Source organism: Budorcas taxicolor, chromosome 11, assembly GCF_023091745.1.
Source record: "Budorcas taxicolor isolate Tak-1 chromosome 11, Takin1.1, whole genome shotgun sequence".
Classification (NCBI taxonomy): Eukaryota; Metazoa; Chordata; class Mammalia; order Artiodactyla; family Bovidae; genus Budorcas; species Budorcas taxicolor.
Genome location: NC_068920.1, coordinates 82214641 through 82230395, shown reverse-complemented (window position 1 = coordinate 82230395; position 15755 = coordinate 82214641). Strand labels below are relative to the sequence as shown.

Here is a 15755-nt window from a genome sequence, read left to right as displayed (position 1 = left end):
AATGTTATGGTGGGGGTTGGGGTTAACTTAAACCACCATCAGTGTAAACTCATGATTAGGAAGTTTCAACATGATTCTGTCAAAGTGGAACTTTCTGAATGCATCCAATTTCACATGGGCTATTGCCTTCCACTGCTTTCTCTCCAGACACAGAGTTTAATGACAAAATAATTCACAGGCTCTTGGAGACATAGAATTTGAAAAGGATAGAAATGTTCAACAGGGCAAGTGCTCATAGAGGATTTCTTAAACCTGATTCACCTGACTTTCTCCTAGGTCAAGTCTTCCCAGTTCTGCACTGCCAATGATGCTAGTTTTGAATCCGAAGGCAGGAATGTACATTTACTTTTAAAACTTTAATCTTTTCTTTTTCATCTTATCATTTACTGAAGTCTTTTTGGAAATATTCTGATTCAATCACCCAATAAGTAATTGATCCTTGTGTGCATTGAGGAAGGTAGGAATAGTAGTATCTACGGCTTGGCCCTGAGACCTTCACAAAGTCTTGAGGGTAGATAGAATCTCTTGTTAAAAGGTATCGATGTGTTTGGATATCTTCCTGTTTTATCATTGACTTTGTCAAGATTTTACTTTTAGGGGCTTCCTTATGTATCACTTGAGGCATCTTTCTTTTTAGTAAGTAATTAATGGTATCTGATTTTCTTTTCACGGAAATTGTTCATATCAAGTTCTAGAATACCTGACTAATAATATCTAACATTTTCTGTCTTGGATACATTATGCATCCAAGAGGACAGAATCATGTCTTTCAATGGTTTTCTACTATTTCATATACTTCATTAAGCTATTTCTTATGGTTCAGATTTTAATCTCCAATAGCAGTTTTTCTGGTGTTGCCACCTCTTCCCAAAACTTGCAATGATGCACTTAAAATGAGAGAATTTGCAGAACCCTCTGAGGATCTCTACATTGGTTTGTTCCTCTCACTTTACATGACCCTTCTTCTCTTGAACCAAGAATATCTGGGATCCACTCTCTATAGATACCTCTGGGGAAAGTTTTAAAATGTAGGTCTCAGTTCAGTTCAGTTGCTCAGTCGTGTCCAACTCTTTGCGACCCCATGAATTGCAGCACGCCAGGCCTCCCTGTCCATCACCAACTCCCGGAGTTCACTCAGACTCATGTCCATTGAGTCAGTGATGCCATCCAGCCATCTCATTCTCTGTCGTGCCCTTCTCCTCCTGCCCCCAATCCCACCCAGCATCAGAGTCTTTACTAATGAGTCAACTCTTCGCATGAGGTGGCTAAAGTACTGGAGTTTCAGCTTCAGTATCATTTCTTCCGAAGAAATCCCAGGGCTGATCTCCTTCAGAATGGACTGGTTGGATCTCCTTGCAGTCCAAGGAACTCTCAAGAGTCTTCTCCAACACCACAGTTCAAAAGCATCAATTCTTCAGCGCTCAGCTTTCTTCACAGTCCAACTCTCACATCCATACATGACCACAGGAAAAACCATAACCTTGACTAGACGGACCTTTGTTGGCAAAGTAATGTCTCTGCTTTTGAATATGCTATCTAGGTTGGTCATAACTTTTCTTCCAAGGAGTAAGCGTCTTTTAATTTCATGGCTGCAGTCACCATCTGCAGTGATTTTAGAGCCCCCCAGAATAAAGTCTGACACTGTTTCCACTGTTTCCCCATCTATTTCCCATGAAGTGATGGGACCGGATGCCATGATCTTCATTTTCTGAATGTTGAGCTTTAAGCCAACTTTTTCACTCTCTTCTTTCACTTTCATCAAGAGGCTTTTTAGTTCCTCTTCACTTTCTGCCATAAGGGTGGTGTCATCTGCATATCTGAGGTTATTGATATTTCTCCTGGCAGTGTTGATTCCAGCTTCTGCTTCTTCCAGCCCAGCGTTTCTCATGATGTACTCTGCATAGAAGTTAAATAAGCAGAGTGACAATATACAGCCTTGATGTACTCCTTTTCCTATTTGGAACCGGTCTGTTGTTCCATGTCCAGATGTAGGTCTACACAGTGAAAAGCAGCTGTAAGCCCTGAAGAGCTTTCCTTTGAAGTCAGTTTGAAGCTTTGAAGTCAAGGCTTTGAGACACAGGAGCAGTAGAGAAGAATTAATCTAGCTCTTGGACTTTGCCTGCAGATTTACACAGTCTTTGCAGCTGAGTTTGAAAATCTAATTTAAATCAGGATATATGGAAATTGAAAAAGTCATTTAGTCCACAACGCAGTCTCTCTATTTCAGAAATGTCATTAGTAGTGGACATTAAATGCTGGGGATGCTTTTGGAATTTGCAAATCTTCCCCTGTTGCTGCTTATCTTTGCCTCATTGGAAGGCCCTTGTTGTTGTCTATGATGTAATCCCCCCTTGACCCTCCAGGCCCATAACATTATAACCCTTATTACGTTATAGCTCATTAGAATCTGGAAAGCATCTCTTATTCATTATATCATTTGTTCTTCAACCTTACAGGATAAGACTTTTTCTCACTTACAAGAGAAGAATGAAGATTCAAAGAGATTAATCAATCTGCTCCAACCACTCATCCAGGGCTCAGAGCTTGGCCTTTACATCCAAGGCCATGTGATGACTGTTTCCAGCACTTTTAATTCCTTCCTCCCAACTCATACGTTCCTACTTGCATCTTAATCCCATTTCAATCCAGAACCTCCACAGTGTCTCTTAAATACACTAGTATGAATTCCAAACAAATACAAAAATAGGAAGACCCCAAAGCAGGGAAATTAGAGTGCATTAATTTGGATATTTTTAATAAAATTAAGTATTCTGGCTCAGTTTGCAAAGAGAGAGGCATGTTTGATTCCCAAAAAAGGCAGCTAAATTTTGCTAATTAATTAAAAGTGCATAATAGTCAATATACCTCTTTAAAAGTTACTCTTCTGATCATATTATGCTTATCATATGATAGTTTTTATAAGGCACATGGCTTTCTAAGGAAGCCAAGCTATGAAAATTCCAACAGTTAAACACACTTTAGACCCTCTGGTACTTGGGTTAGAGGAACAAATCCCCTTCAAGTTTGACTTCTCTTAACAGTTGAGAAAACTGAATCTGAAAGAAACACTTTGTCCAAGTATAGACAGCAAGCATATGGCAGAGTTTGCGCAGAGTGTGAATCTTATGATTCCCAAGTCAGTTATGGGAACTCTTGGTAGAAACCAACAGCAGGTGCATCTGTCAGTCAGATGTCAACTAGGAAATCCAGCCAGTCATGGTGACAGTGGAACACCCTTGCAAACCTGCCAGTGTATACAGCCTTTTCCCCTCCAGACTGCCCAAGAAATAAATAAGCATATTTTTTTAATATTATGTTACTTGATCCTCAAACAAGCCTGTGATATGGACAGAGCAGGTACTACTATCTCCATGTTACATATGGGAAAGCTGGGGAAATGGCCTGCTCAAGGCCATGTTGTTGGCACCAGTAGGCTCTAAAAGGAGCACCAGGTGCTTTCTGTAGTTTGGTGATGCCTCTGGAAGCAGGCATGTGAAGGACATGGTTAGTACGCTCGGACACCTGCAGGAGTGTGGCTGCATTCCTGTCTGTGGTGTGTGTGCTTCATAGAAACAATCTGGCTTGGCTCCTAGAACCCTTGCCCCACTGACCTGCTCTCTCCTATGACCTGCAGAACAGTGACCTCTGACCACTCAGTCCCCAGACTAACACTGTGTGTGTTGTATGCCTTTGGGTGTGATGCTTACTAATTCCACAGAGCTCTGCTGGCAAACCAGTACCATCCATTCTGCTGACTTTTGCCTGTCCTTTTGCTAGGCCAGCCTGTCTTCAGGAAAGTTCATGCTAGAGAACATCCACTCCCCTCTACTATAATCACCATCACAGGTACTCGTTTCCTCACGGGCCTTGAAAACCACAGTTAACCGCCTTCAAGTGTTCTTTGGGTCTTCAGATATTCAGTTCAGTTCAGTTCAGTCGCTCAGTCATGTCCGACTCTTTGCGACCCCATGAATCGCAGCACGCCAGGCCTCCCTGTCCATCACCAACTCCCGGAGTTTACCCACACTCATGTCCATCGAGTCAGTGATGTCATCCAGCCATCTCATCCTCTGTCTCCTCCTGCTGCCAATCCCTCCCAGCATCAGGGTCTTTTCCAATGAGTCAATTCTTCGCATGAGGTGGCCAAAGTATTGGAGTTTCAGCTTTAGTATCAGTCCAAGTGACACAATTCAGCCCCTGTTCCCACTGAAACATTGCTATACATGGCTTCTCTGCAGTGGGAGGGGTGTCCTGGGTCAGCCACAAGACACCACCACAGCAGCCCAGGGTGGGAAGCATGGCGGAAGGGGCAGCATGGACCTATAAAGGGGACTCTGTGCAGAGGCCTCCCAAGTTTCAGTATATTCCAGATTTCTTGCAAATCTCGTTTCTCAGGCACGGGTCTTTTATTCCAAGTATTACGAAGTATGTTTAAAAGCAAGCTGACTTTCTTCTCAGAGTCTGCCTTTCCTGCCTCCAGGCAACATGATGTTAGCCAAACACAAACAGATGACGGTGCATCTGTGGGGTTTCTCCAGAGAGGAACGTTGACAGGGTGACTCAAGGATGACAGAACTGTCCCATATCGACAGTAAGGTTAGAGCCCAGTTTGAGCTCCTTCTCCCTGTCACCGAGTCTCTGGATGAGGACACCGATACCCACTCTCCAGTTGTTAACCATCACCCATCACTGGCCGTGGCGACAGAAGCACTCCTCAGTAGGACTTCCCTTGTTTCTCGTATCCCGCACACCCACTTAATCATCATGCAGCCCTGACTGCAGAGTTGTTCCAGAATATTCCTCATGGAAATAAATTATGGGCCTCCTTAGGTTCTAATCAGAGAGGCCAGCAAATTGCTGCAAACTGCCAGGGAATATCTGCTCTCAGATTTCTCCCCTACAGATGATTTTATCCCAGGATTATTTTCTGTCTTGTCAATACTGGTTTGAACCATGGCTCTTCATTATGCATTTGATCTTTAAGTTGCATTGTTTTTTAAGATCCTGATGTCACATAATTTATTATCAACTTCTCAATAAAATAAGTGAGTTTAAAAATAGGTACAGGTATATGTACATATGGGGCTTCCCAGCTGGTGCTAGTGGTAAAAATCTGCCTACTAATGCAGGAGACAACACACGTGGGTTCAATCCCTGGATTGGGAAGATCCCCTGGAGGAGGGCATGGCAACCGACTCCAGTATTCTTGCCTGAAGAATCCCCATGGATAGAGGGGCCTGGTGGGCTGTAGTCCATAGAGTCACACAGAGTCGGACACAACTGAAGCGACTTAGACACAAGCTTACAAGCTTATGTACATATACAGATAGAGAGAGGGGGAGAATTAAACAGAGAATTTCTTCTATCTGAGAAGCCAAACAAAAAGCACAGCATGTGCATAAAGAAGAAAATGAAACTGACTTGACCATATTAAAATGAACTACATTTGATCCAACGCTCAAAGTGACAAGAAACATAATAGTTGATCAAAAAATGTGCTGTTAAACTATTTCCCTATTTAATAAAAGCTATCTAAAGAGAAAACACTTAAAAAATTGCTTAGCTCTCCTCTTTGCCAGTTTTAAAAATCTGGATAATGAATGCTAACTTATCTGTGTCACTAGAGTAGTAGGGCTAACTCAGTCATGTCTGACTCTTTGCAACCTCATGGACTGTAGCTGGCCATGCTCCTCTGTCCACGGGATTTTCCAGGCAAGAATACTAGAGTGGGTTGCCATTCTCTTCTCCAGGGGATCTTCCCAATCCAGGAATTGAACCAAGGTCTCCTGCATTGCAGGTGGATTCTTTCCTAGCTGAGCTACCAGGGAAGCCCATCTGTATCATTATAGAGCAATAAAAGGATTTATCCAGCTACTGTCTGTTACATATAAATATCTTCTAAGTATTCATGACATTTATTAAGTGAAAATAGCCTTGACCCTACTATGACACTAAGCCTTTGTGCTTTGACTTCTCTCCGCCTGGAATACCACTCCCTCCTCTGTTATAATACCTCCCAGCCAGCCTTCCCACCACCTTCACCTGGTGAGCTTCTGTACATGCTTCAAGGCAAATTTCAAAGTATCTCTCTCTCTTGAAGCTTTCCCTGATTCCCTGGGGCAGAGGGAAGCTGCTCCCTCCCCCTGAATCTGCAGTCCTTAGCTTGTTGTAGTAGAAGTTGCCGGATCTATATGCCTCACTTCCCACTGGACCATGAGTTCCTAGAAAAGAGAATGGGGTTGGAAGGCCTCAGTGTGCTGACGTATAGTAAGAGTGTGATGACACGTGTGAAATGATTGAATAGTCTTTCTATGCACAGAGCAAATAGAGACTTTTCTAATGGTGAATTGGACAGTCACATGACGAATACTTAGTAGGCACCTAGAACTTTATCCTACTACCTCATAATAGGCTCTGGGGGATGTGAGGGCAGTTCAGAGAGCAATGAGACATATTGTTCTGTCTTGTTAAGTTTTTATGCAGGATATTTGTATGTAAATGTGGTTTTTTGAGAGGGAAATGGAAACCCACCCCAAGTATTCTTGCCTGGAAAATCCCATGGATAGAGGATCCTGGCAGGCTACAGTCCATGTGCTCACGAGAGAGTCAAAGCCTACTTACTGACTAAACAACAACAACAAAAGGTAGTTTAAACACAAAAAAGTAGTATATTAGAAGTGCCCATCTTTAATATATGCACACAACAAATACTGAGAACTAACTTATAGTGGTCATTCCTAAGCAAGTCAGTTGAAGGATATTTCATGCAATAAGAGGTAAAGTTTTGAAAAATAAGTAGGATTCAGCAAGGTGAAAATGGGGAAGGTTTTCTAGATGGGTAGACAGTAGGATAAAGTGTGGCATTAAATTCAAGTCCAGTCTGGAAACAGTGTAGAAGGAAGCGATAGGAACCAGGTGCCCTGCTTTTCTTTGGTTTGGTTCGGATATTCCTAAATCTTGGTCATTCTCATACCTCTCCTGCATTATTTCGTTGGCTTCATACCAACTGTACAGTTATGTGCTCCATCCAATGTTTTGCCTCATGTTTTTACTTCACTAAATTCATTAAAAAAAAAAAAAACCAAGTCACTAACACTAATGGAAAGCTAGTATTTGTCATAAATACAAAATAATGTTAAAAATTTTAGGATGAAAATAGTTATTAACTTCTAGCTCTATGCAGTCCAGTGCTCTATGCCTGATAAATGTTTTCTCTTTCCTAAAGGATAGAAACCCTAATGTCAGGAACTAGTTACAGATGTAACATCCCCCAAATAAGCATGTCTTTATCATCAGAAGGACTCAAGGATGATTAAAAAGGGAATAACCTTTTTGCTCACTACATGATTTGATTTCATTTACTACCATGTCCATATAGTTAATGTCATGTTCCAAATCATTTCATTTCGTGAAATGCAGTTTAAAGTCATGCCACTGTATTGTATCACCTTTCTTTTGTAATTCCTCTATATTTTTATACCTAAATCAACTTGTGGAAGTGGGAGTGTGCTCAGTCGTGTCCAACTCTTTGCGACCCCGTGGACTTTAGCCTACCAGGCTCCTCTGTCCATGGGATTTTCCAGGCAAGAGTACTGGAGTGGTTTGCCATTTCCTTCTCCAGGGGATCTTCCCGACCCAGGGATCGAACCCAGGTCTCCTGCATTGTAGACAGACGCTTTACCACCTGAGCCACCAGGGAAGCACAAATCAACTTGAATCCCATTAAAAACAACTTCCCATTTGTAAATAAACTATGAAAAGTGAACATAGTAAATATTCTTCCCCTAATGTCTTCTAATTCAAATTAAAATCCAAGTGGCACTTTCACTTTTATATAAAATGCTAGCAGTGCCTCTAGCCCATCTGCTCCATAACAACTGGCCTAGGAACTAGTTTTCTGCATCATTTGCTGGTGCATCAGATGGACCCACCATGGTAGGGTCCCTCAGCAGAGGGAAGTCATGTGTCTTTGGAGAGGAAGGGAGTTGTGAACTCCTGCAATAGCTGATGCCTAAATGCAAAAGGCAAGGAGTCTGGGCTCAAGTCCTTCCCACCCTGATTGCTCCCCAGTCCATAGATTCCCATTGCAGGCAGTTTGCCTAGAAGGTTCTAGAAATGAGGGCATCAGGGCTGCAGTCTTTCTGTGCCACCAATACTAGATCCTTGTCTATGAGGTCCATTCAGCTCAACTGTGAGGGGAAGTGGCCTGTCTTGTTCCACATCCTGAGCCTGAAGGACAGGGGGCTGAGTGATTATAGGAAGAGTGTTTGTCCTTCACATGTGCATGGCCTTTTCAGTCTGGGATTTATTTAATGACCTTCACACAGAGAGGAACCAACTGTGAGCTTCCCCTCATTAATGGACTCTCAAGTCCATTAACATTTTCTTAGTACCCACGAGTTTCTCCTGGAGTGTAAATTACTTGGTAGTTCTGGAAATAATCATGCCCCCATGGTGAGTAGTAGTAATTCCCTGAAGGCCTCACACTCCCTCTTCCTTGTTTCCTTTAAGATTAACGTGATCAAGGTCCTCCCAACCCATCAGCTTTGCACCAGAGAGAGACAGCCCTGGAGTACAGGCATCTTACTAAAATGTGGAATGCATGGATGCTTAGTTTCTTAACTTGCAGTAGCAAATAAGAAGCTAAGATAAGAATTTCCCATCTATCATCTCTTTGCCCCTGGGGCATTTTCTGTTGCCTCTTGCAAGTAGAGAGGAGGAGACCAGATTCTTTCACCTGGCAGCTTTAATTGTGTTTCCTCTTCCTCATGTGCTAAAAGAATGTGTACAAACGGCCAGGTGAACCGGCATCCTAGGGAACACCTGGGTGATTCCCTCATCATAGATGCCATATGGCAGAGTTTTCCCAGGGATATGATCCTGTCAGTTGCTTTTCCTGATCTGTTCTTTGGCTGGTGATTAGTTTGTGGGATGTTTTGATCACTTGCTGTCACCAGTGATCACGGCCCCACATGACAGGCATCTGTCCAGTTCTCTCCCTGCAACATCACCCCAGGGACTTCCAGTAGGTCATCGGGACTTCCTTCCTTCTTGGTGTCCTTGTTTCAGGATCCAGGGATTTCTAAATAAAATGGAGTCTATCCTCAATCTCTTGCCCTTCCCTTTCACAGATGAATATGATGACAAGCAGCCACTGACCAGCAAAGAAGAGGAAGAGAGGCGCATTGCAGAAATGGGGCGCCCCATTCTGGGAGAGCACACCAGACTGGAGGTGATCATTGAAGAATCCTACGAGTTCAAGGTATGCTTATCAGCACTGCCCATCAGGAAGGCCGGGCCCATCTCTGGACCCAGACATTTCATATTGTCGGTCTATGCTGTATGATCCATCCAGAGAGAGGAACTGGCTCACTGATGGAGAGACCATCAGAGCAGAAATGGAATTCGAGAGTTGGTAGGGAACCAACGGATCTTGTAAACTAAACAGCATCAGAACCAGGGTCTGGGGTTCTGGTTCAGACCCTGATCACTAACAGGATCCAAGGTGCCCTAAAGGGAGGCTTTGTCCAAGAGGACAGCAAGGAGAGGCAAAGATGGGTTCTAAGAGACTGTTATGTGTGGAAGAAACCATGCTTTGTTTGAAAGAGCTAGTCAATCTAGTAGAAGCAAAGCCTTGGCACTGCTAAAAACGAGGCTTTTGTTTGGAGGGAGGTTGGTAAGCTCTCCCCATGGAACACGCGATCGATAAGCTCTCGTGTATATGTAGTCATCTTCTCAAGATCCTAGGACACTTGAGTACAGTCTGCAAGCTGAGGGTAGAGTGCGTAACCAGAGAGTTTGTCATCAGACAAAAAATTAGATTTCCAGTTCTTTAGATGAGAAAAGTCATTTTTCAGAAGTTAAGTAAATGGACCTTAGGGTGAGCTTAGGACTTAGAGGTGAAACTTTCCATCTGTTCTTAGCTGCTTACTGAGCCCTCATCCCACTCCCACCCCATCTCACTCACATGGTCCTCCCTCCTAGAAGCCCCCCAGTAGAAGTGCACCTGCGTTCTTCAGTGGGATGTGAAAAGGTTTCCAGAACTACACGCCAGAGCTCAGCAGCATTTTCCCCACTTATTTTTGAAAAGCAGATTCTGCTTCTGTTTGGAAGACCAGAATGAAGAATCCAAAAGGGAGAATGAGGCCACCAGCCTAGAAACCAGAGCCCCCTGGATTATATCTGGAGTTTTCACGGTTGTGACTTCTTTGCCTTTTGCTGGGCCTGTTCATTATTTTTTTTAATTTAGTTCCCAAAGGAAGGTGCCTGATAGGAGATAGGTGGAAAGAAAAATTTCTTTGCAAATTAAAGTGCCATTCAAAAGATAAAAATGCAATTAAACTTTCCCCTTCAGGCCACCATGGATGTGTTAACTCGTCCTTTCAGCCATTCCCACAGAACGAAAGAGCAGGATAGACACTGGGACCAGTGCTTTCTAGGCAGACCCCGACCATCAGAACCCACCCGGTGTTTGATCTGGAACCTGGCCAGCTGCACACACATGACTGACATGTGCACACGTTCCCTGAGATGAGGCACAGACATCTCAGCCTGTCTTGTTTGTGGACCACTCTGCTCATGTGTCCATCTTCACTCTCCCTCATGCACCCCTTTTCACCTGGAATCAGAGAGAGCCTGGTGCCACTTGTAGCAGCAGACTCTACAGCTCGGCATTTCTGTAAACACTAGTTCCCCCACCCTCCCAGGACTTGCCTGGGAATTATTTTGTGCCCTCTCTCCTGGAACAACCCTGAGCTTTCCCCTTCTGTGCACCCATGACCAGGAAGAACAATCACAGTCACTTCCTTTAGGAAGAATTGAGTTGGGTATGGCAGGGCACAGTCTTCTAGACAGCAAAACTTTCTTGGGTTCAGAGCTCTTTCTGGTAACCACACCAATGATCCAGGCATTTGAAAGTCACCCAACACTCTCTCCATAAGTCTAGTTGTTTGCGATACTTATCTTTCTAGAATAGCTTCCAAAGGATATGTCCTCAAGAGTTCATCATTATGTTTACTATTAACACTGAAGGGCACATTGGGTTATGTTTCTGAAGTGCCTTCAAGGATTAATGTTGATATCATTTTATTCTCTTAAGAATTTTTTTCTAGACCATAGCCGTTTTAAAGAACTTGTTCAGAGCCCTCAGAACTGCATCAAAGACCCAAATCTGGAGTCACATCTAACAATATTCAAGTCTGCTTTGCCCACTGGGTTCTTATTTACTATCTTCTGACGTAGTACTGGATTTTTTTAACACCTGTGACTGAGGGTGAGGTTAAAACAATTGCTCACAGTCTAGTGCAGTAAAGAGCTAACAATGGACATTTAGGAAATCTCCAGGCCAGTGTCGATGGGAATGCTCAAGTATAAAATTTCAAATTCACCTTATTCTTTCATCTCCTCCTATAGGTCAAGAGAGGACATGTGTGTAAATTAAGTCCTGGGAAGAACCCAGGCTATCTCATAGTCCCCTAGGGTTAACATGAACTAAAGTTTATGATCTACCTGAGGTTTTACATATATATACATTTCAAGTTTAGTTTATCTTAAAACTTAGCTCTTTAGAGATATTTCTGAGGCAATATTGTTTGAGGTATTTAACTGTTAGAGAAGATTCTCTTCTCAGTTATTCATCCCCCAGGTGATGGGATTCTCAGCCTTGGTTTTAGAATAAAAAGGGTTCCTTTGGAGAAGCCTGCCCCAAGTTTCCATCCCATTTAGGAAAAGTCAAGGTCATTTCTTGTTACATTCTACAGAGAACTTTGAATTGGCATCAACCATGACGCTTGGAGGACTTAACAAGATTGGCTGAGTCAAGAGAAAAGTCAGAGGCTTGTCATGTGCTTCTAGTTACGGCAGTCCTGATGATGACAGCTATTATTAGGGGCACTAACAGTTCTAGACACAAAGCTGGAGGCCGAAAGGTCACCACCCTACAGAGAAACAACCTGGCAAGGGATGATGTTGAAAGGACAGAGTGGGCCCGTTGGAGATGGTCCCTTTCAGGTTTATTATCCTCTGAATATTTCACTTCAGTTCCAATGACAGTTGTACTTGACATTCTGATGTGGCTTTGGCCTTCCGGATGGACCCTTCAGATCACATGTTCCTTCCTCCTGATTAGCTGATAACATGCTCTCTTTCTCTCTCAGACCTTAGTCAATTCAGGGACACTGCCTTAAACATGTACAGGTTTTGACCTAAGACAAATGATATGTGTTTTCTGCCTCTTTGCAATGAGTGGGAATTCGAGGAAGCTCTGACAGTAAGTGTGGGCGTGTGGTAGCTTAGTCGGGCGGTAGTCTCTGGGAAGAACGGCCTCAAGTCCCAGAAATGACCCTTCTCCTTGCAGTTGCTGTGATTTGTGGTAGTGCTTTGGGTGCATCTGCTTCCTTAGTTTTCTCGTGAATGCTTGGCTGCTCCTGTTGTTCCATGAACTGACATTTATGTGGAAAGTTAAGAGTGCTAATTGTACAGAACGAAGCTTAAAACAAGTCTTAAAAAAAAGAAGAAGAAGAAGTGACTCAGTATTAGTAGAGCAGTGGAAAACTTACTGCAAGGTCATTGCAGTGTGCTGTAAACCACGGGCCCCGACCTCCAGGATCTAATGCCTGATGATCTGAGATGGAGCTGATATAATAAAAATAGAAATAAACGCATGATAAATGTAATGTGCTTGAATCATCCCAAAACCATTCCCACCCCAGTCTATGGAAAAAAATCGTCTTTCACGAAAGTGATCCCTAAAAGGTTAGGGACTACTGCCCTAAACCATACGAATTGACCTTTTCTTGGCTTTTCTCATTTGCAACAGGAGTCAGGTGAGATGAATTCTCTAATAGCCACTAGTCTTACAAAACCAGTAGCCAAAGAAAAATCCATTTATTGATGATCATACAGCAGCAGTCTTGAGACTCTGCTGTTTGGCTGCATTTCACTGATCAACAAAAATATAGTAAGAATAGGTTTTAATTTTGTAATCTCTGCCGCTTCTGGATGTTCACCGATAAATATGCTGAGCAGGGCATAGATAAATTCAGTTGCAGACAGCACACTCTAGATGAAGCCAAGAGAGAATCAAGTTCATGAAGCATACATCCTCTATTCTAACCACTGAGGCTATTCTTCCTTGGCCATTAGGCATTGAAGGAGGATTGTATTTGCTACAAAGAAGTTTCCATTTCAGGATGTTTCCAAGTCAGGACTGTGCTTGTTTGCATAAACGTAACAGTGTTTGATGTCAATACTGTTGTTCTGAGCCTAACATCTGCTACCCTTTATATAACTCTGGGGTTTCAAAATCAAGGAGGTCTGAGATTTCCTGGAGGCCATAACCAACCCAGCCGTTATTATCTGATTCTTTTCAACCTTTCTAGAGTACTGTGGACAAACTGATTAAGAAGACAAACCTAGCCCTTGTGGTTGGGACGAACAGCTGGAGAGAGCAGTTCATCGAGGCGATCACTGTCAGTGCTGGTGAGTGCCTTTCTATGAATATTATGAATGATAATGTCATTCATTACAAGCTTACTTTTCCTGCCATAAACACTTGGTCTATGTCAAAGCACCAAAGATTCTTTGTGATGAAATTAAAAGAGAAATAAATGTATTTGTAGCATATATGCACATTTTGGGGACAAATTTAGACTTTATAGATGAAGTAAAAGTCTTCAAACAGAACTTCCTTCTCTGTCTACATTGCGTCTTTCTCTCTGGAAATAGACAAGATAAATTTAAAGCCTTGACATCTCAAACTCATGGAGAGCCAATCACAGGGCTTTGTCTGGAAAATTTCCTGAGAGCATGAGAAGTGGCCAAGTGTAGGTCAGAGAGGAAGCAGCAATATCATTGGTGGGGCAGGGTGACATGAAGACCCTTCACCGCCACCATCTGCATCATTTTAAACTCTCTTCAATAGCATTAAGTGTTTGCACTGGCTCTGGACATAAAAATAGAATCACATTCTGTTTCTTCCTGTACATGCAAAGTGAAGAGTTTTATTTAGGAAAATCCTGCAAAATGAAGTGTGCTGCAAACACAAGGAGCCAGACACCTGAGGAAATTAAATTCAGAAAAATGTATCTGTTTCATGGATCGCCAAGCCTTGTCCATTCTCTGTGTGATTGTATAAAGGTGGAGGAAAGCCCCTTTCAGAGATTCGGGAAAGCACCACCATCAAGTTCTTCTGCTGCATTTCCACTGGTTCTTTCTCTTTAAAGATCCCCGCAGGCTCATCCTCTACTGTTGCAGTCAATGAACAAAACTAGAATTTTCTAGGTAGTGATTCCCAGACTGTAAAATATGGGAACAGCATCACTAGAGGTTGGATCATGACTTCTAACACAACCCCCTCTTTCCAATCTGCCAGAGAATAATTTGACAGATCTCCCAAATAGTGTGGGAACAAAGGATGGTAAAGGAATGTTTGTGCCTGTTTATTAGTAGTACTGTTTATAACCACACTTTGGTTTCTTGCAATGGAGTCCACAGTGGAAATTTATGAACAGTAAATGATGAGTAATTGCTTAGGGGGAGTAAATTTGAAATTTACACATAAATTCTAATGGAGGTGAGGGACTCCCTGTGTTACTCTTTTCGGACTGCTGTCACAAAATACCAGAGACTGGGTGGACTTGTAAACTACAGAAACTTCCTTCTGGCAGTTCTAGAGGCTGGAAGTCCAGTGTGAGGGCCTGGTAGATTTGGTGCCTGGTGAGAGCCTGCATCCTGGTTCACGGACAGCTGATTTCTCACTCTGTCCTCACATAGGAGAAGAGATGAGGGAGTGCTTCAGGGTCTCTCTTTTTAAAAAATGTACTGCATTATAGTTGATTTGCAGTGTTGTATTAGTCTCTGGTATACAGCAAAATGATTCAATGATACACATACATATATTCATTCTCTTTCAGATTATTTTCTCATATAGGTTATCAGAATTTTGAATAGAGTTCTCTGTGCTATGCAGTAGGTCCTTGTTGGTTATCTTATATATAGTAGTGTATGTATATTCATCTCAAGTTCCAAGGGCATTAATCCTGTTGATGAGGACTTTAACTTGATGATTTTATCATTTTCCAAAGGCCACACTTCCATATACCATTATATCAGGAATTAGGCTTCAACATATGAATTTGGGAGAGACATAAACATTCACTCTCTAGAATTCCCTCAGTATGGCTTGTATTTTTTCTGTAAATCTAAGATTAATATCTGAGGCATGGGAGTTATACTCCTTCTCAGAGAGAATACAAACTAAAAGGACAAAGATAACTTGTATAAGACACTGTTGACAAGGCCAGTGGTAGAAGATATTTTAAAATAAGCAAATTACTTTATGGGCTTTGACATATCAGAATTGAAACATTAAAAGCAGCATAAGCCTTAATGGATCGTTTCTAATAGTTTCCACATTTCCTTTGGCTGCAGATGTATGAGCATTTAAATGATGATCATGACCTGGCCTCATTCATTCATTCATTCATTTTTCTATATGTCAATCATCGTTCTTGGTGCAAAGGATATGACAGTGAATAAAACAGACAAATATTCCTGCCTGCATGAAGCTTACCTTCTCATGCAGGAGATAGCAGATAAGTAAAATAAGCAAGAAGTCAAAGTGTATGTACAATGATGAGCTTATCATCAGAACAACAAAGCTGTGGAGGGGGATAAGAAGCTTGCCTAAGGGGCTGCATTGGACAGTGACCAAGAAGACAGTCACTGCTCAGTTTGCTTTTCTAGCAGTGGGGTGG

At 42.4% G+C, this 15755-nt stretch overlaps 1 protein-coding gene across 1 annotated transcript in view; it reads left to right on the top strand.

Moving 5' to 3' along the window:
- The window catches only part of SLC8A1 (solute carrier family 8 member A1), a 356874-nt gene that overhangs the window by 270917 nt on the left and 70202 nt on the right, over positions 1–15755 (top strand). Inside the window, exons 6-8 of the mRNA XM_052648493.1 lie at positions 3778–3846; positions 9132–9262; positions 13380–13479. Coding sequence (XP_052504453.1) covers positions 3778–3846; positions 9132–9262; positions 13380–13479 — 300 coding nt within the window. The remainder of the gene's footprint in view (positions 1–3777; positions 3847–9131; positions 9263–13379; positions 13480–15755) is intronic.